We start from the raw sequence: 26,564 nt of genomic DNA on the forward strand, positions 1-26,564 counted from the left end.
TGCCCCTCCGCCCAGCCGGGCCCAGCCCACCCAAGTGCAGTATCGATCACTGTCACTTACAAAACACTAAACGCATAACTGCAGCATTCGCAGAGTCAGGCCTGATCCCTGCGATCGCTAACAGTTTTTTTGGTAGCGTTTTGGTGAACTGGCAAGCACCAGCGGCCTAGTACACCCCGGTCATAGTCAAACCAGCACTGCAGTAACACTTGGTTACGTGGCGAGTTCCATAAGTGCAGTTCAAGCTGGTGAGGTGGCAAGCACAAGTAGTGTCCCGCTGCCACCAAAAAGACAAACACAGGCCCGTCGTGCCCATAATGCCCTTCCTGCTGCATTCGCCAATCCTAATTGGGAATCCACCACTTCTGCAGCGCCCGTACTTCCCCCATTCACATCCCCAACCAAATGCAGTCGGCTGCATGAGAGGCATTTTCTTTATGTCCTCCTGAGTACCCCTACCCAACGAACCCCCCCAAAAAAGATGTTGTGTCTGCAGCAAGCGCGGATATAGACGTGACACCCGCTATTATTGTCCCTCCTGTCCTGACAATCCTGGTCTTTGCATTGGTAAATGTTTTGAACGCTACCATACACTAGTTGAGTATTAGCGTAGGGTACAGCATTGCACAGACTAGACACACTTTCACAGGGTTTCCCAAGATGCCATCACATTTTGAGAGACCCGAACCTGGAACCGGTTACAGTTATAAAAGTTAGTTACAAAAAAAAGTGTAAAAAAAAAAAAAACAAAAAAAAAAAAACACATACAAAAATATAAAATAAAAAAAAATAGTTGTCGTTTTATTGTTCTCTCTCTCTCTATTCTCTCTCTATTGTTCTGCTCTTTTTTACTGTATTCTATTCTGCAATGTTTTATTGTTATTATGTTTTATCATGTTTGTTTTTCAGGTCTGCAATTTTTTATACTTTACCGTTTACTGTGCTTTATTGTTAACCATTTTTTTGTCTTCAGGTACGCCATTCACGACTTTGAGTGGTTATACCAGAATGATACCTGCAGGTTTAGGTATCATCTTGGTATCATTCTTTTCAGCCAGCGGTTGGCTTTCATGTAAAAGCAATCCTAGCGGCTAATTAGCCTCTAGACTGCTTTTACAAGCAGTGGGAGGGAATGCCCCCCCCGTCTTCCGTGTTTTTCTCTGGCTCTCCTGTCTCAACAGGGAACCTGAGAATGCAGCTGGTGATTCAGCCAGCTGACCATGGAGCTGATCAGAGACCAGAGTGGCTCCAAACATCTCTATGGCCTAAGAAACAGGAAGCTACGAGCATTTTATGACTTAGATTTTGCCGGATGTAAACAGCGCCATTGGGAAATTGGGAAAGCATTTTATCACACCGATCTTGGTGTGGTCAGATGCTTTAAGGGCAGAGGAGAAATCTAGGGTCTAATAGACCCCAATTTTTTCAAAAAGAGTACCTGTCACCACCTATTGCTATGATAGGGGATATTTACATTCCCTGAGATAACAATAAAAATGATTTAAAAAAAAAATATGAAAGGAACAGTTTAAAAATAAGATAAAAAAGCAAAAAAATAATAAAGAAAAAAAAAAAAAAAAAAAAAAAGCACCCCTGTCCCCCCTGCTCTCGCGCTATGGCGAACGCAAGTGTCGGTCTGGCGTCAAATGTAAACAGCAACTGCACCATGCATGTGAGGTATCACCGCGAAGGTCAGATCGAGGGCAGTAATTTTAGCAGTAGACCTCCTCTGTAAATCTAAAGTGGTAACCTGTAAAGGCTTTTAAAGGCTTTTAAAAATGTATTTAGTTTGTCGCCACTGCACGTTTGTGCGCAATTTTAAAGCATGTCATGTTTGGTATCCATGTACTCGGCCTAAGATCATCTTTTTTATTTCATCAAACATTTGGGCAATATAGTGTGTTTTAGTGCATTAAAATTTAAAAAAGTGTGTTTTTTCCCCAAAAAATGCGTTTGAAAAATCGCTGCGCAAATACTGTGTGAAAAAAAAATGAAACACCCACCATTTTAATCTGTAGGGCATTTGCTTTAAAAAAATATATAATGTGTGGGGGTTCAAAGTAATTTTCTTGCAAAAAAAATAATTTTTTCATGTAATCAAAAAGTGTCAGAAAGGGCTTTGTATTCAAGTGGTTAGAAGAGTGGGTTATGTGTGACATAAGCTTCTAAATGTTGTGCATAAAATGCCAGGACAGTTCAAAACCCCCCCAAATGACCCCATTTTGGAAAGTAGACACCCCAAGCTATTTGCTGAGAGGCATGTCGAGTCCATGGAATATTTTATATTGTGACACAAGTTGCGGGAAAGAGACAATTTTTTATTTTTTTTTGCACAAAGTTGTCACTAAATGATATATTGCTCAAATATGCCATGGGAATATGTGAAATTACACCCCAAAATACATTCTGCTGCTTCTCCTGAGTACGGGGATACCACATGTGTGGGACTTTTTGGGAGCCTAGCCGCGTACGGGACCCCGAAAACCAAGCGCCGCCTTCAGGCTTTCTAAGGGCGTAAATTTTTGATTTCACTCTTCACTGCCTATCACAGTTTCGGAGGCCATGGAATGCCCAGGTGGCACAAACCCCCCCCCCAAATGACCCCATTTTGGAAAGTAGAAATCCCAAGCTATTTGCTGAGAGGTATAGTGAGTATTTTGCAGACCTCACTTTTTGTCACAAAGTTTTGAAAATTGAAAAAAGAAAAAAAAAATGTTTTTCTTGTCTTTCTTTATTTTCAAAAACAAATGAGAGCTGCAAAATACTCACCATGCCTCTCAGCAAATAGCTTCGGGTGTCTACTTTCCAAAATGGGGTCATTTGGGGGGGTTTGTGCCACCTGGGCATTCCATGGCCTCCGAAACTGTGATAGGCAGTGAAGAGTGAAATCAAAAATTCACGCCCTTAGAAATCCTGAAGGCGGTGATTGGTTTTCGGGGCCCCGTATGCGGCTAGGCTCCTAAAAAGTCCCACACATGTAGTATCCCCATACTCAGGAGAAGCAGCTAAATGTATTTTTGGGTGCAATTCCACATATGCCCATGGCCTGTGCGAGCAATATATAATTAAGTGACAACTTTGTGCAAAAAAAAAAAAAAAAATTTGTCACTTTCCCGCAACTTGTGTCAAAATATAAAACATTCCATGGACTCAACATGCCTCAAATCAAATAGCTTGGGGTGTCTACTTTCCAAAATGGGGTCATTTGGGGGGGTTTATGCCATCTGGGCATTTTATGGCATTCAAAACTGTGATAGGTAGTGAGGAGTAAAATCAAAAATGTACGCCCTTAGAAATCCTAAAGGCAGTGATTGGTTTTCGGGGCCCCGTACGCAGCTAGGCTCCCAAAAAGTCCCACACATGTGGTATCCCCATACTCAGGAGAAGCAGCTAAATGTATTTTGGGGTGCAATTCCACATATGCCCATGGCCTGTGTGAGCAATATATCATTTAGTGACAACTTTTTGTAATTTTTTTTTTTTTTTTTTGTCATTATTCAATCACTTGGGACAAAAAAAATTAATATTCAATGGGCTCAACATGCCTCTCAGCAATTTCCTTGGGGTGTCTACTTTCCAAAATGGGGTCATTTGTGGGGGCTTTGTACTGCCCTGCCATTTTAGCACCTCAAGAAATGACATAGGCAGTCATAAATTAAAGGCTGTGTAAATTCCAGAAAATGTACCCTAGTTTGTAGGCGCTATAACTTTTGCGCAAACCAATAAATATACACTTATTGACATTTTTTTTACCAAAGACATGTGGCCGAATACATTTTGGCCTAAATGTATGACTAAAATTGAGTTTATTGGATTTTTTTTAGAACAAAAAGTAGAAAATATCAATTTTTTTCAAACTTTTCGGTCTTTTTCCGTGTATAGCGCAAAAAATAAAAACGGCAGAGGTGATCAAATACCATCAAAAGAAAGCTCCATTTGTGGGAAGAAAAGGACGCAAATTTCGTTTGGGTACAGCATTGCATGACCGCGCAATTAGCAGTTAAAGCGACGCAGTGCCAAATTGTAAAAAGTGCTCTGGTCAGGAAGGGGGTAAATCCTTCCGGGGCTGAAGTGGTTAAAAACGGCAGTTTTTTCAGGAGCAGTGATTTTAATAATGCTTAAAGTCAAACAATAAAAGTGTAATATCCCTTTAAATTTTGTAGCTGGGGGTTGTCTATAGTATGCCTGTAAAGGGGCGCATGTTTCCCGTGTTTAGAACAGTCTGACAGCAAAATGACATTTAGAAGGAAAAAAAAACATTTAAAACTACCCGCGGCTATTGCATTGCCGACAATACACATAGAAGTTCATTGATAAAAACGGCATGGGAATTCCCCACAGGGAAACCCCGAACCAAAATTAAAAAAAAAAAAATTACGTGGGAGTCCCCCTAAATTCCATACCAGGCCCTTCAGGTCTGGTGTGGATATTAAGGGGAACCCCGGCCAAAATTTAAAAAAAAAATGATGTCCCCCTAAATTCCATACCAGACCCTTATCCGAGCACGCAACCTGGCAGGCCGCAGGAAAAGAGGGGGGGACGAGAGTGCGCCACCCCCCCTCCTGAACCATACCTGGCCACATGCCCTCAACATTAGGAGGGTGCTTTGGGGTAGCCCCCCAAAACACCTTGTCCCCATGTTGATGAGGACAAGGGCCTCATCCCCACAACCCTGGCCGGTGGTTGTGGGGGTCTGCGGGCAGGGGGCTTATTGGAAACTGGAAGCCCCCTTTAACAAGGGGACCCCCAGATCCCGGCCCCCCCCCCTGTGTGAAATGGTAAGGGGGTACTTACCCCTACCATTTCACTAAAAAACTGTCAAAAATGTTAAAAATGACAAGGGACAGTTTTTGACAATTCCTTTATTTAAATGCTTCTTCTTTCTTCTATCTTCCTTCATCTTCTGGTTCTTCCTCCGGCATTCTCGTCCAGCATCTCCTCCGCGGCGTCTTCTATCTTCTTCTCCTCGGGCCGCTCCGCACCCATGGCATGGGGGGAGACTCCCGCTCTTCTCTTCATCTTCTTCTTCTTCATCTTCTCTTCTTCCTTCTTCTCTTTTTCTCTTCTTCTCTTCATTTTCTTCTCCGGGCCGCTCCGCACCCATGCTGGCATGGAGGGAGGCTCCTGCTGTGTGACGGCGTCTCCTCGTCTGATGGTTCTTAAATAACCCGCCCCCCTCTGACGCATGGGACATGACGGGACTTCCCTGTGGCATTCCCCGTGACATCACAGGGAAGTCCCGTCAAGTCACCATGCGTCAGAGGGGGGCGGGTTATTCAAGAACTGTCAGACGAGGAGACGCCGTCACACAGCAGGAGCCTCCCTCCATGCCAGCATGGGTGCGGAGCCGCCCGGAGAAGAAAATGAAGAGAAAAAGAGAAGAAGGAAGAAGAGAAGATGAAGAAGAAGAAGAGGAGAGCGGGAGCCTCCCCCCATGCCATGGGTGCGGAGCGGCCCGAGGAGAAGAAGATAGAAGACGCCGCGGAGGAGATGCTGGACGAGAACGCCGGAGGACGAACCAGAAGAACCAGAAGATGAAGGAAGATAGAAGAAAGAAGAAGCATTTAAATAAAGGAATTGTCAAAAACTGTCTCTTGTCATTTTTAACATTTTTGACAGTTTTTTAGTGAAATGGTAGGGGTAAGTACCCCCTTACCATTTCACACGGGGGGGGGCTGGGATCTGGGGGTCCCCTTGTTAAAGGGGGCTTCCAGATTCCGATAAGCCCCCCACCCACAGACCCCCAAAACCACCGGCCAGGGTTGTGGGGATGAGGCCCTTGTCCTCATCAACAAGGGGACAAGGTGTTTTGGGGGGCTACCCCAAAGCACCCTCCCAATGTTGAGGGCATGTGGCCTGGTATGGTTCAGGAGGGGGGGTGCACTCTCATCCCCCCTCTTTTCCTGCGGCCTGCCAGGTTGCGTGCTCGGATAAGGGTCTGGTATGGAATTTAGGGGGAACCCCACGTCATTTTTTTTTTTATTTTGGCCGGGGTTCCCCTTAATATCCATACCAGACCTGAAGGGCCTGGTATGGAATTTAGGGGGACTCCCACGTCTTTTTTTTAAATTTTGGTTCGGGGTTCCCCTTTGGGGAATTCCCATGCCATTTTTATCAATGAACTTCTATGTGTATTGTCGGCAATGCAATAGCTGCGGGTAGTTTTAAATGTTTTTTTTTTTTCTTCAAAATGTCATTTTGCTGTCAGACTGTTCTAAACACAGGAAACATGCGCCCCTTTACAGTCATACTATAGACACCCCCCAGGTACGAAATTTAAAGGGATATTACACTTTTATTGTTTGACTTTAAGCATTATTAAAATCACTGCTCCTGAAAAAACGTCCGTTTTTAAAACTTTTTTTTGCATTGATCCATGTCCCCTGGGGCAGGACCCAGGTCCCCAAACACTTTTTATGACAATAACTTGCATATAAGCCTTTAAAATTAGCACTTTTGATTATTCATGTTCCTGTCCCATAGACTTTAATGGTGTTTGCGTGTTCGAACAAACTTTTTTCCTGTTCGCATATTCTGGTGCGAACCGAACAGGGTGGTGTTCGGCTCATCCCTACTGGTGGAGTACTATTTAGATGCTGCTCAAATATTACATAGCTTTGGCCACTAGGAGCAGATTTATAATCCCTGCACCACTAGGCCAATTATCCTAAACTATAAAATGGAATAACAGATGTATATGAGCTGTGGGTGCTGCACACCCCATTTGTTAAATGTATACAGGTTCATATATTAAAAATTTCCATTTTACATAACTATCCTGCACTACCCCCACTCCTACCGCAGTTGACTGGCCACCTTGGTATAACACAAAAAAAAAAAAACAGTTAACATAGCCAAACCGGACACAGCAGGGCTGGTGTCAGAGAAATTGTAAGAGGTACCTTACCCGCTCTGTGTCAGTAAAACTACATCCGAAATCTAGAATAAGACAAACTGTCACCGGTCATTTTTGTGTTGAAAGCTTATAAACTGATGTCTTATATAATTTTTTTTCGTTCTTTATTTGAAATCTTTCAACAAATAGGCATTCTTTTCATGGTGCTATCATGTTGTGTTTGCAGACCATGCTAGGCTTTCCATTAAGAAAGTCCAGCACTAGCTTTGAACTTGTTGATTCTTATTTCAACTGTGCATGTACTGTGATCTCCTGCTAATCTGGTCTATTCAGAGCATAGTAATAAAATAAGCTTTCTAAAACTCTACTGATTTTACAGTAAAATGACCATGTCAAAATTAGCTTCAAATTCATCATTTTGGGAAAAATTACCTTTTAGAAACTTTTTCCAACTCCAAAGAGTTCTTTGATTTTGTGCTCCTTATATATTGTATTGTTATTTAAGATTTATTTCTCAACAAAATGAACAAAATATATATATAAAAAATTGAAAGCAACAATATCCACTAGCCGACCAGCCGCAGTACATGTACATCATTTTGCCCGTATGGGTTTTGGAGGGCGCTGTGCTCCACTGGACACAGCGAATTGCGGACCACGGTACCCGGCCACCTTTGGCAACCAGGGGATCATGTGATTGCTATGTGATCACATGATCACAATGTCAACAAAGCTGTTGCTTTGATTTGCCCAAAAGCTATCACATGGTACATGAGCCAATCACAGTACCATGTGTTTAGCTTTAGCCAATTACAGATCACTAGTAATCACAGGTGTCATGAATAGTTAATCCATTTAGTTGAAAATGTTGATGTTACAATGATCTTCACTGTCACCAGTCAGAATTGTGACAAAAAAATTACTCTGGGCTGTGGTTGGACACAGCCGATCAGCAGGTCTCAGTTATCAATCATTGGCTGAAACCTAAAAAATGGACTATAATTCCGCACCTAGGAAAAAAACCATATGCAGCCTCCCCTAAATCACACCTCCCATAAGGAGGGTGAGAAAGATATATATAGGAAAAAATAAGGGGTAGGTGGCGCTCCCTAAGGAGGGGTATCCCTATATAAATGTATAATGTATATGTGAAACAAAACTTATATATATATATATATATATATATATATATATATATCTCACAATACCATAACAAGAGGGCATTGCATCAATACGTGATAATGAGAAAATGTGAGCAAATACCACTAAAGTGACATAATAAAGACTATATATATCCAGTATCCTGTTAACAGAAGGAAAAGAATGTGGCCATCCAAATAATCCCCTGCTGACACACACCATATACGTTGGTTAACAGCAAATGTAAAAAACGTATAATAATAATAATGAGTCCACCTGATAAGTGTCCACTCCAGTGAAAGTAGATATATATGGAATACTCTACATCAAATATATATGTGAGCAACAGCCATAAAAAATATAAACTAAAAATAGAAGTGAAGCTCCAGATTGGCAAAATGTGCATACAAAATACGTGACTCTTGTGCTTAATCAATATCCGGTGACTTCCGTGATCCCCCTCAAGGGTCCCCACTCACCAGCTCCTGGTACCCCTGCAGGGGTAATGGGCATATAACGGCAAGATGAAGGGCTTCCTAGGTCCAGTCAGGGTGTCCACATATGTCCTCTATGCAGCCCAGCTTCAAGCATTAGGTGGTACACCGGCTTCTTGCGGTCATAGCCTCATTAGGAAAAAACAGGGCTCCCATAGTGTAGTAGTTTAAAAAGGCTTTATCAAAAACTAATATAAAACAAATCGTTCCCCCCCATAAGGGGCAGCCAAAAAACACACACTACAACGTATGGTGGATAGCATAGACTAAGGAGCTGTGAGCAAAGCCGGCTGTATGGCGTGCGCCTCAGCTGCGCTTCAAGCTCCCTGTCACTACCGGTATGACCTAAGTGCATGGCTCTGTCTTACGCGTTTCGTCATCGATGTTGTCAAAGGCGCCTTTGACAACGTCACTTTAATGGTATTTGCTCACATTTTCTCATTATCACGTATTGATGCGATGCCATGTAATGTTATGGTATTGTGATTATATTTATATATATATATATATATATATATATATATATATATATATATATATATATATATATATATATATATATATATTTATATACACACATACATACAAGTTTTGTTTCACATATATTTTAGGACTTGGATGGTTTTCAGCACCACACATTTAGGTGTTTTTGTTTATACATTTATATAGGGATACCCCTCCTTAGGGAGCACCACCTACCATGGGTGTCCGCAGGTAGGGGCAAGGGGGGTCAAGTGCCCCCCCCCTGGAATCGGGGATTGGATCTTAAATTCAGTACAGTTGTATCGCTATCGGGGTGTGGCCAGCCCGCACCCGGGTGCCACCTGCCAGTGGGGTGACACCATTAAGGTGCTGTCAAGCCCACCCATCAGTGTAATCTGACTTCGGGCTCTTTTCCCTGCTCAGTCCAGCAGAGAACTCGGCGGCGCTGTGACAGGAGAAAGGTGAGCTGCGGGCTATCAGAGGTTTCCCCCCTTTTTCCTGTCAGGGAGAAGAGACCAGGTTCCCCACCCAGCTTCCTGCCTGCTCCATTCCTTCCCTATTGGCCATAACTGAGGGCCAATCAAAGGATACTAGGAGAGCATCATGGGACATGGAGTCCCAAAGATTGGCGGCCCCATTTTCCACAGGGAGTAGCTACAGCTCGATTAAGATAGAGATTGAGAGACTGCAGCCTGGAAAAAAGGTGAGGGAGAGAGTGTTACAGGACAAAGAACGAGGAGTGCGCTGGGCGGAAGACAGAGAGGGAGCCACGCTGCCCAGCACCACCAGAGAGAAAGACTGAGTCAGACATGCTACACTACTGACCAGAGTTGCCCCTGGGGAACCCAGAGTGAGTGACCGATCGTCCAGCCGGAGGAATCGCTGCTGTCGTTTCGCTGGGTCTGGTAAAAGGGCCTGTTGGCCATTATCCATTACTTATCCTAGGGACTGTACTACGTCTGCAGTCTCTGACCATGATAATGTGATAATGACATTGTCGAAAAGGGGCGGTGTATGAGTGACCCTAAAATTATGCCACCCCCTGGAAAAAGTTCTGCGGACACCCATGCCACCTACCCCTTATTTTTTCCTATATATTGTCTGAAACCTGCTGACAAAACCCCAGCCCTCAACCTGGAAGAAGCTGCTGATGTACAGGTACATGACGATGCCTGTGCATGCCATCCTGCCCCCACTAAAATTACTGCGGGCAGGTCGGTAGGTAGTTAATGAGCATGCATTTTTGTTGTTCAAGAACAGGTCCAGGATAATCTTAGGAGCTAGCTAAGGCTAATTAAACCCTAAAAAACAACTATTCCCCCTGCCCCCCTTTCTAGCTTCCCAAATGACTTTAATTTCTCCAATAGAGTGAAACTTCAACTAAATCTCCCAATTTTTGCTGAAATGTCTCCAGCATGAACTGCTAGCTATGCTCATATATATTTATTACTAAACATGATGTATAAACAAAGAAAATATCTGGAACCACTTACATTCAGGATCAACACATCTCATCGCACATCGAACATTGCAGCACTTCTGCTTGCCTGGACAGGATTCATCCTCTTCGCACTGACCTTGTTCTATTCTGCACGGTGCAAAGATGTTATATTTACATTTTCCTTCTTTATCTGCACACAAAGGAAATGTTTTAATGTTCAGCGCTTTTCTCCAATTATATAGGAATACATTAGGGGTTATTTATGAAAGGCAAATCCACTTTGCACTGCAAGTGCACTTGAAAATGCACTGAAAGTGCACTTGAAAGTGCAGTCGCTCTAAATCTAAGGGGTAGATATGAAACGAGTGGAAGCTCTGCTGATTTTATCATCCAATCATGTGCAAGCTAAAGTGCTGTTTTTTATTTTCCTTGCATGTCCCTCTCGGATCTACAGCGACTTTACTTCCAAGTGCACTTTCAGTGCAAAGTGAATTTGCCTTTAGTAAATAACCCCCACTGTGTATAACATATTCAAGATTTGAGCACTTCATGCAATTGTATAGAGAATTTCATTATTCCCTTGAGACAGAACACAACCAAAAAATCACCTGAACATGATGCGCTAACATTCAAAAACACACACTCTAAAAGCTCCTTCAACACAGTATACGCTATATGTCCCAAAGCTTGGGGACACCTGACCATTATACCTATAGTATATTTGGTTTCACTCCCTTGTTATCTCTCACCTCAACTAATGAAACTCCAACCTCGATGACCTACTCTATTGCCCCATACACACGGTCGGACTTTCCGACGGCAAATGTGCAATCGGAGCTTGTTTTTGGAAATTCCGACCATGTGTAGGCTCCATCTGACTTTTTCCATCGGAATTTCCGACACACAAAATTTGAGATCTAGAACAAAATCCATTCTCATAAATTATGATCGTGTGTAGACAATTCCGACGCACAAAGTGCCACGCATGCTCAGAATAATTTACGAGACGGAAGCGCTCGGTCTGGTTAGACTAACATTCGTAATGGAGATAGCACATTCGTCACACTGCAATTTTTAAAATATTTTAATGCAGCGCATTCTCCTCTTCTTTATAATGCTAGAATAATGAAGTTGTTTTGCTGCTGATATTCACAGAGTTCTGACAAACTGATTTCTTTATTATTTCTTGTGATCTCCCGAATAATATTATTTTTTTTTGTCAGATCTCCATAATAATGTTTCTAATTTTTGTTTATATATTTTTTTTATCAAGATCTCCTATTTTTTTTATAGTGATCTCCATAATATTTTTTCTCGTTTTGTGTGTCAAGTTACCACAACACCATTATGATCTTGTATTTTTTAATCTCAAGGAGGTTGGTGTTGGTGTCCCTTGTTAATTTGACATTGTATTTTTGAAATGTCTTTGCCTACTCACAAACTGTCCTTTTTTGAAGTAAAAAACATAGGCAAGTATTTCAGAAAAAAAAATCAATTTATTATGGGGTCATAACAAAGTAAAGAGGAAGGCAACGCTGGAGAAACTGCTGAAATTTGCAAAGCCTTTGTACCCCAGGGCAGACATCAATAATTTTACAGTTAAAATTGGTGGCCTGAGGAGTCCATATAGTAGTGAGCACAATCTGGTCCAGGACTACAAGAGATCAGGAACAGCAGCAGATGACATATATGTCCCCAGACTGTGATCATACCACAGCCTGCATCTTTTGTCAGACCTGACTGAACCCAGGCCATCACTTTCTTGTCTTCCTTACACACTTCCTTCCAGACTTCCTTTCAGGCTGTGGCTCTGGTGTTGTAGTTGGCAGGAAATGGAGGAGGTGGAGGTGGAGGTGGAAGAGGAGGAGGACCATGGTTGAACTCACAAACAGGGCTTTAGTTTGTGAGTTCGCCCCTCAACCCCTTATTTAGGGCTTGTAAGATCAGATACTCACTTAAGTGGCATTGGCTCTCCTCCATTTCCTGCATTTTGCAGGCTGCCATGTAGGCATATTCCTCTTGATTATTGGGGGGGGGGGTTCTGAGGGCCGGAGTAGCCTTCCGAAATAGGCCAGTTACAGCCTCCTCCAGGTTACTCCTCTTCCTGGGACTTTTTGTTGAAATGCAGAGGGGAGGGACCTGGGATTAAGGCAGGCTACTGGGCCTGGCCACCTCCTGGCTGTCACTTTCCACTGCCTGGCTGAGGATTTCCTGTGTATAAAAAAGGGATATAGTTTTATTTTTTTTTGTTCAGCAATCACACACAATTTTCAGCTCATGACTGTTGGAAATTGAATTGCAAATTGAATGTTAATAGAAACAACTATCATTCTGACCCCAGCATTTTTCATTCTTGTCACAATCATTTTTGTCTACTACTGTCTATTGATATGTAAAACACTTTGTGAAATCATAAATTAGTGATCACAAATAACATCTATTTAAAATCATTAATTTGACAACCAGAAATATTTTTAAGAATGCTATACCTGACTCAAGCTGGGCTCCTCCATATGTTGCTGCCTGGAAGGCCCAGGGTGGTCATCAGAAGCCTCATCTGGGGGGAGGAAGCCTTGAAGGAAAACTGGAGAGTGCTGGCCTGGGTTCACTCTGGTTTGACAGACAATGCAGTCTGTCATAGTACCACAGCCTGGGTACATAAATGTCATCTGCTGCCTTCCCTCCTCCTCCTGCTCTTGGTTGCGTCCGGCGGCGGCTCTCCGCCGGTGTTCTGAGGAGAAAGGTGTTGCTGTGTTTCCTGCTCAACGCTCTCCCCCTCCCTCCTCCTGTCAGAGAAGGAGAGCAGCCAGCCAGAGATGAGATTGGAGGTGGAGCGGATTGTCTCTGTGTGGAGAGAGACCAGCCACGCAGTGACATCGGGGGGGTGGTCCGTTCCTGACACGTTCTCCTCCTCTCTGTGTCTCTCACTCCTGCCTGCTGTGAATTGCTCTCCATCCGGGCAGCATGGCTGCACACTGTCCTCTCCTCTCCAGCTGCCGCCTGGGTGATGTTTTTATGTACCCTAATGGAGGGGGGGTCTGTCCTGGGGGATCTGTACTAATGGAGGGAGGGTCTGTCCTGGGGGATCTATACTAATGAAGGGGGGGTCCATCCTGGGGGTCTGTACTAATGGAGGGGGTCTGTCCTGGGGGGTCTGTACTAATGGGGGGGTCTGTACTAATGGGGGGGTCTGTCCTTGGGAGTGTCTGTACTAATGGAGGGGGGTCTGTCCTGGGGGTCTGTACTAATAGAGGGGGGTCTGTACTAATGGAGGGGGGCTCTGGCCTAGGGGGTCTGTACTAATGGAGGGGGGTCTGTCCTGGGGGGTCTATACTAATGAAGGGGGATCTATACTAATGGAGGGGGGTCTGTCCTGGGGGGTCTATACTTATGGAGGGGGTCTGTACTAATGGAGGGGGGTCTGTACTAATGTACTAATGGAGGGGGATCTGTACTAATGGGGGGGTCTGTACTAATGGAGGGGGGGTCTGTCCTGGGGGGTCTGTACTAATGGAGGGTGGGGTCTGTCCTAATGGAGGGGGGGTCTGTACTAATGGAGGGGGGTCTGTATTAATGGGGGGTCTGTACTAATGCGGGGGGGTCTGTACTAATGGGAGGGTCTGTCCTGGGGGTCTGTACTAATGGAGGGGAGTTTGTCCTGGGGGGTCTATACTAATGGAGGAAGAGGTCTGTCCTGGGTGGTCTGTACTAATGGAGGGGGGGTCTGTACTAATGGAGAGGGGTTTGTCCTGGGGGGTCTGTACTAATGGGGGGGTCTGTACTAATGGAGGGGGGTCTGTCCTGGGGGGTCTGTACTAATGGAGGGGGTCTTTACTAATGGAGGGTGGTTTGTCCTGGGGGGCCTGTACTAATGGAGGGGGTCTGTACTAATGGAGGGTGGTTTGTCCTGTGGGGGTCTGTACTAATGGAGGGGGGTGATTTGCCCTGGGGGGCTCTGTACCAATGGAGGGGGGTCTGTACTGAAGAAGGTCTGTACTGAGGGAGGGGTTTATACTTAGTGCGGATTCTGCACTGACGGAGGGTGGTCTATACTTAGTGGAGGGGGGTCTGTACTGAGGGGGACTATAGTTAGTGGAAGGTGGGGTGACCCCAACCCTAGTGACACCAATGCAGCTGCTGGCTCTTCTTTCCCCCTCCCTCTCCCTCTCCTTCTTGCGCGCGTTGCTGTACTAGTGAGTGGCTTGCCAGCACAGCTGCCCACTATGTTTCTTCCCCCTGCCTTCATATCAGCCACAGAAGAAATAGAATAGAAAAAGGAGCAGAGAAGAGGATTGTGAGACATATAGTAACGAGGACTGGCAGCCCCACTGTAACATGGAAACTGCAGCCCACACAGCATGCTCAGCTGAATGAGAGAGAGAGAGAGAGAGAGAGAGACAGGAGCCTGGGAAAGCTTTCAGGGAAATGCGCCACCAGAGGGAAAGCCACACAGCCTAGCGCCATCCCTGGCGGAGAAAGGAATGGAGTCATTGCAGGAATACAGATCTGGGTGCTACCCAGCGGAGTCGCCATGGGCAATTCAGCGTGAGCTGACTCCTGATCAGAGGAACCTTTGCTGTATCACTGGGTCAGGTGAGAGGGCTGATCAGCCATTATCTACTAACGTCCATAGGAACTGCAGTCTCTGACCATCTCCTGTACTATGTCTGCAGTCCCTGACCATCTCCTGTACCATGTCTGCAGTCTCTGACCGTCTCCTGTACTACGTCTACAGTCTCTGACCATCTCCTGTAGTATGTCTGCAGTCTCTGATGTCTCCTGTAGTTATGTCAGCAGTCTCTGACGTCTCCTGTAGTATGTCTGCAGTCTCTGACCGTCTCCTGTAGTATGTCTGCAGTCTCTGACTGTCTCCTGTAGTATGTCTGCAGTCTCTGACCGTCTCCTGTAGTATGTCTGCAGTCTCTGACCATACCCTGTACCATGATTGCAGTCTCTGACCGTCTCTTGTATAATAACTTCAGTCTCTGACCATCTCCTGTACTATGATTGCAGTCTCTGACTGTCTCTTGCATCATGTCTGCAGTCTCTGACCATCTCCTGTACAATGATTGCAGTCTCTGACCATCTACTGTACAATGATTGCAGTCTCTGATCATCTCTTGTATCATGTCTGCAGTCTCTGACCATCTCCTGTACTATGTCTGCAGTCTCTGACCATCTCCTGTACCATGACTGCAGTCTCTGACCGTCTCTTGCATCATGTCTGCAGTCTCTGATCGTCTCCTGTACTATGTCTGGGGGCTCTTTCTAACAGACTCTCTAACAGAAGCCCTCTCTCTGTGCATCAGAGAGATTCCCCTCCAGGTCTCATTAGTGTACGCTCTTCCTGTATTTTTTTTGATCCCAGGGTAACAAAGACTTCTTAGGGGAGCATCTCTGTGTTTGAGTCGTTGCCATAGAAACATTTCTAAAGGGGAGGAGTTGGTAAGATGACCACGCCCATGTGGGGGTGCCAGAAATTATTCTGAACCCAGGCGACGGTGACCCTAAGATCGGCCCTGCTGGATCCTTCTTGCACTCCCTAAGATAAGTACTCCTCAGCCCACCAATTTTGGACTTTAAATACTTGATGTCTGCAGTTTCTCCAGCGCTGCCCGCCTCTTTGTTTGGTTATTAAAAAAAACAGGTGGTTCACCTGCCACAGACAGGGCAGCTCCCTGAACATATCAATGAATATTGCTAGAAATTCCCTATCATTCAAGGGATCCATTTTCTCTGCAAGACACAACACAAGACAAACCCTAATGTCAGGCAAAACTCTCCTAATCTTGACCCAATATAGGCCTCAATCTCTAAGCAGTATAGGCCACTGATGCACCAATTTAAAATTATACCTTCGTTATCATGATCGTCGCTTCCGCTACTCCTTCCTCTGCTCACAGATCGTACCTAAGACACACTCGTGTTACGCTTTAAATACACTGCGCATGCGTGAAACTCCGCCCGCCCCTGACGTTCTTTCTAGTGTATTCCCCGCCCCTTGTCTTTCGATGCACTGGGGAGAGCACATGGTGGAGACACAGCAGGTGCATGCAGACAGCAGCAGCAATGACGAAAGCCCGGACCCACGAATGTCCCGATCCCGGAGGAGCTTTAAGGCCTCAAATATGGCCTTTGTAGAGATAGTGGAAATCTTGAAGAGGGCCGACTATGATGGGAAGTATGGACCTTACCAAAACCCAAATGTGAGAAAGGCCAAGATTATGACCAAAGTTGTGAAAAGTCTGCAGAGGAATTTTGGGTTACGACGATCCAAGGAGCAATTGAGGAAACGCTAGTCTGACCTGAAATTGAGGGAGCAGGATTAGTACAGAAAGATCAAGAGAGTTCTTCAAAAAAGTAAGTAGTTGTTGTGTGTTCCTATTATTATTATTACTTGCATGCTGCTCCGTGTGTTTTTCTTTACTGTTGTACAGAATAAAAATGGCAACTTTCATGTTCATGGGCACAGTAATCGGTCGTAGGAAGCATCATTCATTCGCCCACTTATAAGATGTTTTTGACAGATACAGGTTAAATACATATGTTCAGGCCTATTTGTATTAAAATAAGTTTGTTGTCTAGATGGGTTTGTAACTAGAATGAAATGGAAACTTGATTCAATGTAAGGAGAGGACACTCAGCAGCTGTTTACACATCTGGACGCAGGAGCATTAGTGCGGGACACCAGAACAAACTTTTTAGGGTGTCTCACACGGGTGCTCTAGCAGATACTAGGGGTGTCTCCATGTGTGAAACTTTAACAAAAAGGTAAGTATTCCAGCTTTAGAAAGGAATAAAAATGTCTTCAGCTTGGAACTCTGCCAAAACAGACAATTGTACGACACTTCCAAGCAATGTTTTATATTCCTATTTCTGCCCTCAAATATCTGTGTGCTAAGTATACCTTTTTTTTTATTCACATAGGGGAGAAAAGACTCGGGACATCTGAGGACCCCCACCAACTAAAGAAGGGGAAATCCCAAAACCACAAGCAGAAGATGTGGAGGAAGGAGATGTTTATGAAGTGGGTTAAATAGTTACCACAACAGGTGAGTGTCTGAGACCACAGCTTCAGGTAATAGATGGATGCCTGCATATTTATAATACATGGTGTGTTTTTTTTTATTTTAGGTGATGTGGATGTTGTGGAAGAAGAATCTCATTTCACAAGTGAAAGTGCCCAGATCCTCATCGGGGAGATAATGGGAGGGTGCAATTGTGATTTTAAAATATAAAGGAAAACATCAATGATGTTCAACAAAAAATGAAGAACATCATTGATGTTTTAGGCAGAATATAAAACACATAAAAATTGTACCGTTTTATCATGTATTTTTGCTTTTAAAAACAAGTTTTAAAGTATTTTAAAAGCCAAATTTTGAAGATGTACACGGTGTGTCAACATGTGCTATCTGCCATCACGGAAAATCAATGTACACGTTTTGTGGGTGCAACCCCTTCCTCGCAACTCAAGTAGGTGAGAGGAAGGGGTTTCACCCCAAAACACGTCCATTGATTGCCCATGATGGGAGGTAGCACATGTTGACATTAGGCATGGGATCAGGAGGGAAATCCTGAGTTTGAATCACAATTTGTGTGCATCTTCAAAATTTGGCTATATAATGGCCAAATGGAATAATAGTTCGCTGAAGAAGATATTGGGGGTTATTTACGAAAGGTAAATCCACTTTGCACTGCAAGTGCACTTGAAAGTGCACTGAAAGTGCACTTGGAAGTGCAGTCGCTCTAAATCTAAGGGGTCGATCTGAAATGAGTGGAAGCTCTGCTGATTTTATCATCCAATCATGTGCAAGCTAAAATGCTGTTTTTTATTTTCCTTGCATATCCCCCTCAGATCTACAGTGACTGCACTTCCAAGGGCACTTTCAGTGCACTTTCAAGTGCACTTGCAGTACAAAGTGGACTTGCCTTTAGTAAATAACCCCCATTGTCACCTCATGTATCCAAAAAATTACGTTTGCAATATTGAACAAAAAGGGAAAAAAGAAAAGCCCATTGGATAACCTAAAAGTAAATCAAAGAACATGTGCTTTAACAGCAGACTTTCAGCTTTAATTTGAGGGTATTTACATCCAAATCAGGTGAACGGTGTAGGAATTACAACAGTTTGTATATGTTCCTCCCACTTTTTAAGGGACCAAAAGTAACGGGTCAATTGGCTGCTCAGCTGTTCCATGGCCAGGTGTGTGTTATTCCCTCATTATCCCATTTACAAGGAGCAGATAAAAGATCCAGAGTTCATTTCAAGTGTGCTATTTGTGTTTGGAATCCGTTGCTGTCAACTCTCAATATGAGATCCAAAAAGCTGTCACTATCAGTGAAGCAAGCCGTCATTAGGCTGAAAAAAACAAAACAAACCCATCAGAGATAGCAAAAACATTAGGTGTGGCCAAATCAACTGTTTAGAATGTCTTTAAAAAGAAAGAACACACTGGTGAGCTCAGCAACACCAAAAGACCTGGAAGACCACGGAAAACAATTGTGGTGGATGACCGAAAAAAATTCTTTCCCTGGTGAAGAAAACACCCTTCACAAGATTTGGCCAGATTAAGAATACTCTCCAGGAGGTAGGTGTATGTGTGCCAAAGTCAACAATCAAGAGAAGACTTCACCAGAGTGAATACAGAGGGTTCACCACAAGATGTAAACCATTGGTGAGCATCAAAAACAGGAAGGCCAGATTAGAGTTTGCCAAACAACATCTAACAAAGCCTTCACAGTTCTGGAACAACATCCTATGGACAGATGAGACCAAGATCAACTTGTACCAGAGTGATGGGAAGAGAAGAGTATGGAGAAGGAAAGGAACTGCTCAGGATCCAAAGCATACCACCTCATCAGTGAAGCATGGTGGTGGTAGTGTCATGGTGTGAGCATGTATGGCTGAAAATAGAACTGTTCTCTTGTATTTATTGATGATGTGACTGCTGACAAAAGCAGCAGGATGAATTCTGAAGTGTTTCGGGCAATATTATCTGCTCATATTCAGCAAAATGCTTCAGAACTCACTGGACAGCGCTTAACAGTACAGATGGACAATGACCCGAAGCATACTGCGAAAGCAACCAAAGAGTTTTTTAAGGGAAAGAAGTGGAATGTCTCGAATCCGACTGAGCATGCATTTCACTTGCTGAAGACAAAACTGAAGGGAAATTGCCCCAAGAACAAGCAGGAACTGAAGACAGTTGCAATAGAGGCCTGGCAGAGCATCACTAGGGATGAAACCCAGCGTCTGGTGATGTCTATGCCTTCCAGACCTCAGGCTATAATTGACTGCAAAGGATTTTCAACCAAGTATTAAAAAGTGAAAGTTTGATGGATAATTGTTAATCTGTCCCATTACTTTTGGTCCCTTAAAAAGTGGGAGGCACATATACAAACTGTTGTAATTCCTACACCGTTCACCTGATTTGGATGTAAATACACTCAAATTAAAGCTGAAAATCTGCAGTTAAAGCACATCTTGGTTGTTTCATTTCAAATCCATTGTGGTGGTGTATAGAACCAAAAAGATTTGAATTGTGTCAATGTCCCAATATTTATGGACCTGGCTGTATTTCAGTTTAAATAAAAAATGTATTTCACATGTTTGTTAAACATTTTGAGGCATATCAATGGCCCCCCTACCTGCAAAGTACTCTAGATACTTTTCACGAACTTCACGGGCGCTTTGGGGAGGCAAGCCAGGACGGCCAGCTTCAAGAGCCGTCAGGGTTGTCTTATCCAGTAATAAGCCGGCCTCAGTCCCAACTAAGGCCACGTAGTTCGATGCATTTTTTCTTAAAAAAGTTATGCAATATGCAGCATGCCATAATTTTATGATTGATTTTATATTCCACCATGTTTATTGCAGTGAGGAATAGGCGGAGCCGGCTGGCCATTATTCCAAAGGCATTTTCCACCACCCTTCTGGCTCTGGCCAGCTGGTAGTTAAAAACCCTCTACTCCGGGGTGAGGGTCCTCATTGGGAACAGCCGCATCAGGTTTTCACCCAGGCCAAATGCTTCATCAGCGACAAAGACGAACAAGAGTCCTTCCACATTCTCTTCAGCAGGCGGCAATCCCAAGCAACCATTCTGGAGCCGTCTGTAAAATTCGGGCTGGGTGATGACTCCACCATCCGACACCTGGCCATTCTTCCCCACATCCACATACAGGAACTCATATGTCACCGACACCACCGCCAACATCACTATACTATTAAACCCCTTGTGATTATATTAGTATGACCCCGAGTTGGGGGGTGGGACTATGTGGACGTGCTTCCCATCTATTGCCCCTCCGCAGTTGGGAAAGTCCCACCACTTGGCAAACTGGGATGCCGATGCCACAGTCTGCCATTCCTGTGGCATTGAAGGAAACTGTGGAGTCAAACAAGAAATAAAAAAATAGTCATTTTGCACATAAACATTGCAAGCAGATTAGACACATACATTCTTGGACAAAATCAATATTAACATTTATTTGAAGGAGTGTTTAAAGACAAAAAGAGAAGGTCCACGTTTCAGATGCCTCACCCCCTCTGATGGCCCATTGTAAAAATTTTAGGGGTGGAGGGGAGATGTTTTGGACAAGTAACCCTCTCCACTTCATTGAGAGCTGAATGCATACATAATGTGTGTTACTTTGGCCAGCCCCTCCTTACTTACCTGTCCAGTGGGCTGCCAATAGCGTAAGAAGTGTCATAATACAAAAATATAAATACACACTGTACAAATTGAAGCACCTTTTCACATTATGTAATTAACTATCAAGATAATAGGAGAGCAAAACTTTAAACAGTACCATTTGAAAGTATTTAGACAGGCCCTTTCACTACACGGTTTGGTGAATTCATACAGAAATATGACCACAAAAGAGGTAGACATAGTGTGTATGGGTTTGGCAAAGTCAGCAGATAGAGGATTAGTATCGGTTAACTTAGCGGTTGCGGGGAGGGAGGGTTCAAAATGATTTTGCTAAGCCAAAAAAGCCTCTGGCACTCTTCATTAATTTAGGGACACAAATAACATTTAAACACATTTTAGGGGGTGTTTAGGATAAAGCACTACTATGGAGCTGCCAAAATACATGGTTAAGTGACTAGGCTAGGTGTGTATGGGCCCAGGATAGCTAGCTGGGGAGGTTAGTGAAGGCAAATATGCATGAAGGACAAAAAAGGAAGTTTAAAAGCTTCCAGCATGCATGAGGACAAAGAGCACATTCACAGCATATTACAATCATGGTATTAGGGAATGATGAAAGAAATACAATACATTAGCAAACATTAAATACATAGAATGTGATATTAAAGGAGAAATCTTTCCTTAATATAGTCCTTCTGCAGGACCTGTATGATGGCAGAACAGGTCTCTGGAATAATGATCCCCAGAGCCTGGGGGAGATGCCTGTCAAGAACTTGATGTCCTGCAGACTTCTCCCCATCGACAAGTACCGCAACGTGGCGAATAGCCTCTGTTCAGGAGTGATGGCTTGCCGCATGCAGGTGTCCTGACTGCTAATATAAGGGGACAGCAAATCCAACAAACGGTGAAAAACGGGGTCCGTCGTCCGGAGATAATTCCTGAAATCATCAGGATTATTCTCACGGATCTCCCGCAACAAAGGCATGTGAGAGAATTGGTCACGCTGGAGTAACCAATTGTTCTTCGTCCATGAACTCCTCCCCACCCTGTTCATGGACTGGGCTTGGGTCAAAGCAAGAACCCCAACACCAAGCCCCCGCACAGCACGAACTCTACGACGAGTACGTAACTGCAACATGGCTTCCAAACGGTCGGCTGGTGAGAACGCACTTACAGAAAGCACTAAAAAACAGAAAGGCGTGAGAAGAGCGAGCTGAAAATCAGAAACGAGCGGACAAGAACACACTTGAAATCAAATACGTACCATAATAATAATACGCACTGACAAACAAATGCGAACTGACTACATGCACTGAAGAACAGATATGAACCCACAAGCACAAACTGAAGAGCAGTTAACGATCTGAAAAGCACGAGGCTGAAAAGCGTGAATCGTCTCTCACCAAATCAAACTTCTACTAACACGAGATTAGCAGAAGGAGCGTATGTGTTGTACGTCACCGCGTTCTTGACGTTCGCAATTTCCGACCAACTTTGTGTGACCGTGTGTATGCAAGACAAGTTTGAGCCAACATGAAAAAGAAGAAAGGTAACAGCGCACTCTGCAAGGACAACTCAATCCATACACCAGGTCCACTCACAGGTGCCGAGGCTCGATGTGTCCCAACACACTCCAATGCAACAGTAATAAGGAAAGCCAGCAAAACTGTAATCCTTGAAGTGTCGTTTATTGGTACATCAGAGTGACAATAAAACAATAAGCTGGTTTCGGCAATAGCCTTAGTTGTAGCTAGTTTGAAACAAATATGGCAATATATATACTCACATACACACAGGCAAACTCCATCTCTACAAAATTGGCCTATCAGGTTAGTGTCACAGAAAATTAACATATTTGATTGATACCACCAATTATTTAAGTGGTTAGTGACTACACCTGTTTTTAGCCAGCTTGAGAAGTGGGAGAGGAATGAAAGGCAATCTAAAAAGTTATTTTGTTGAGCCAAAAAGAAGTGTGTAGAAAAAATGCTACATGAGATATTAGGCCCTTATTACTCCAATGGAGAAATATATTCCTTAAAAGAAGGGAAAATGTTCAAAATGTTCAAATAAAATACTTGTGGTAGCAACAGAATCTAAAGTCAAGCTTAATGGCAGGATCAAAAGAAGAAAAAAAAAGGAGGGGGGAGAGTAAATTTATGACAGGATCACAAAAAAGGGAATGGAATCTATGACAGGATCAAAAAAATAAATAAATACAATTAATGAAAAAAGAGGGATGGAATTTATGGCAGGATTAAGGAAGAGGGGGGTTAAATTTATGGCAGAATCGCAAAACAGGGGGATTGAATTTATGGCAGGATCAAAAACAGAGATACAAATCATGAAAAAAGAGGGATGCAATAATGGCAGGATCAAAAAAAAAATCAAATTTATGACAGAATCAGAAAAGAGGGATTCAATTTATAACAGGATCAAAAAAGAGGGATTCAGTTTATAGCAGGAACAAAGAAAAAAGGTACAATTATTGAAAAAAGAGGAATGCAATTTGTGGCAGGATCAAAAAAAATTAATTTCCTTTTTTCCCTTTTCTTCTTTCCTTTCTCCTTTCTTTTTCCCTTCCCCTCTCCTTTTCCTTTCCCCTTCCCTTTGTTGGGAAGGAGGAAAAAAAATATAGAGGGCAGAAAACAAGCACAGAAGGAACATATTGGGATAGAAAAGACAAATACTGAAGCAGGTGACAATAAAACTGAAGATGGGATAGGATGATGTCATTTGAGAAATAGATCCACATCCCATCTGTGGTTCATACCTGTGGGGATTCGTGTCCCCAACAGGAAAATCCACTTCACTTCCTGTTCCAGTCGCCTTCTGTGCCTGTCTTCTCCACGTACCGACATTTTGATTTTTTGAACTGCAGAGAAAGGGAAGGAATGCATGTTACCATCATGTATAAATTTAAAATGTTTAAATACATTGGATAACCTTCTCTCATTACTATATGCTGCTCCGTTATAATGTTCACTAATCCTTGTGCGAAGGGGCCTAGTGGTGCATCCTACATATTGTAATTTACAAACATCACATTCTATCACGTAGACTACATATTGAGTACTACAATTTATAAAATCCTTAATAGGAAATACCTTATTATTATGGTACGAGGTGATAGACTTGTGATTCTTGTTATGTTTGTTACAATACCTACAAGTATTTAAACCACAACTATACGAGCCATTAGTACTGAGTAGGGATGAACCGAACACCCCCCTGTTCGGTTCGCACCAGAACATGCGAACAGGAAAAAAGTTTGTTCGAACGCACGAACACCGTTAAAGTCTATGGGACACGAACATGAATAATAAAAAGTGCTAATTTTAAAGGCTTATATGCAAGTTATTGTCATAAAAAGTGTTTGGGGACCTGGGTCCTGCCCCAGGGGACATGGATCAATGCAAAAAAAGTTTTAAAAACGGCCGTTTTTTCAGGAGCAGTGATTTTAATAATGCTTAAAGTCAAACAATAAAAGTGTAATATCCCTTTAAATTTCGTAGCTGGGGGGTGTCTATAGTATGCCTGTAAAGGGGCGCATGTTTCCTGTGTTTTGGAACAGTCTGACAGCAAAATGACATTTCGAAGGAAAAAACCCATTTAAAACTACTCGCGGCTATTGCATTGCCGACAATACACATAGAAGTTCATTGATAAAAACGGCATGGGAATTCCCCACAGGGGAACCCCGAACCAAAATTTTTTAAAAAAAATGACGTGGGGGTCCCCCTAAATTCCATACCAGGCCCTTCAGATCTGTTATGAATATTAAGGGGAACCCCGGCCAAAATTAAAAAAAAAAATGACATGGGGTTCCCCCTAAATTCCATACCAGACCCTTCAGGTCTGGTATGGATTTTAAGGGGAACCCCGCACCTAAAAAAAAAAACGGCGTGGGGTCCCCCCAAAAATCCATACCAGACCCTTATCCAAGCACGCGACCTGGCAGACCGCAGGAAAAGAGGGGGGGACGAGAGTGCGGCCCCCCTCCTGAACCGTACCAGGCCACATGCCCTCAACATTGGGAGGGTGCTTTGGGGTAGCCCCCCAAAACACCTTCTCCCCATGTTGATGAGGACAAGGGCCTCATCCCCACAACCCTGGCCAGGGGTTGTGGGGGTCTGCGGGCGGGGGGCTTATCGGAATCTGGAAGCCCCCTTTAACAAGGGGACCCCCAGATCCCAGCCCCCCCATGTGTGTAATGGTAAAGGGGTACTTACCCCTACCATTTCACTAAAAAACTGTCAAAAATGTTAAAAATGACAAGAGACAGTTTTTTAAATGCTTCTTCTATCTTCCTTCTTCTTCTTCTTCTGGTTCTGATAAGCCCCCTGCCCGCAGACCCCCACAACCACCGGCCAGGGTTGTGGGGATGAGGCCCTTGTACTCATCAACATGGGGACAAGGTGTTTTGGGGGGCTACCCCAAAGTACCCTCCCAATGTTGAGGGCATGTGGCCTGGTACGGTTCAGGAGGGGGGGCCGCACTCTCGTCCCCCCCCTCTTTTCCTGCAGCCTGCCAGGTTGCGTGCTCGGATAAGGGTCTGGTATGGATTTTTGGGGGGACCCCACACCGTTTTTTTTGGTTTTTTTTGGCACGGGGTTCCCCTTAAAATCCATACCAGACCTGAAGGGCCTGGTATGGAATTTAGGGGGACTCCCACGTCTTTTTTTTTATTTTGGTTCAGGGTTCCCCTGTGGGGAATTGCCATGCCATTTTTATCAATTAACTTCTATGTGTATTGTCGGCAATGCAATAGCTGCGAGTAGGTTTAAATGGGTTTTTTCCTTCGAAATGTCATTTTGCTGTCAGCCTGTTCTAAACACGGGAAACATGCGCCCCTTTACAGGCATATTATAGACACCCCCCAGCTACGAAATTTAAAGGAATATTACACTTTTATTGTTTGACTTTAAACATTATTAAAATCACTGCTCCTGAAAAAACGGCCGTTTTTAAAACTTTTTTTTGCATTGATCCATGTCCCCTGGGGCAGGATCCAGGTCCCCAATCACTTTTTATGACAATAACTTGCATATAAGCCTTTAAAATTAGCACTTTTGATTTCTCCCATAGACTTTTAAAGGGTGTTCCGCGGCATTCGAATTTGCCACGAACACCCCAAATTGTTCGCTGTTCGGTGAACTTGCAAACAGCCAATGTTCGAGTCGAACATGAGTTCGACTCGAACTCGAAGCTCATCCCTAGTACTGAGCCACGTTTTGGAAATAGTAGTGGTTTGGTGTAGACTGGGCGACAAAGAGTTACCTAAAGTTGGGGCACGATGACAAGAGAAATTACACCCTTTAGAAAGCACATCTATTAGGTCCTTGTCACCATAAAGAATGGGAAGATGTTTATTTACAATCTGTTTGATCTGATTAAACTCTCTGGAGAAAGTGGTGACAAAGGTAAGGAAACTCTTATCCTTGTTCTTTTGAGTTTTATGTTGTGTATATTTTAAAAGCACGGGGATTTCTCTCTGTTGT

The 26,564-nt window shown here is 43.6% G+C and overlaps 1 protein-coding gene across 1 annotated transcript in view; it reads right to left on the bottom strand.

The window, feature by feature from the left end:
- The window catches only part of LOC141141321 (supwaprin-a-like), a 70,446-nt gene that overhangs the window by 8,191 nt on the left and 35,691 nt on the right, over positions 1-26,564 (bottom strand). Inside the window, exon 3 of the mRNA XM_073628995.1 lies at positions 10,467-10,604. Coding sequence (XP_073485096.1) covers positions 10,467-10,604 — 138 coding nt within the window. The remainder of the gene's footprint in view (positions 1-10,466; positions 10,605-26,564) is intronic.

This window comes from Aquarana catesbeiana, linkage group LG04 (assembly GCF_042186555.1).
Source record: "Aquarana catesbeiana isolate 2022-GZ linkage group LG04, ASM4218655v1, whole genome shotgun sequence".
In the NCBI taxonomy this organism is placed as follows: domain Eukaryota; kingdom Metazoa; phylum Chordata; class Amphibia; order Anura; family Ranidae; genus Aquarana; species Aquarana catesbeiana.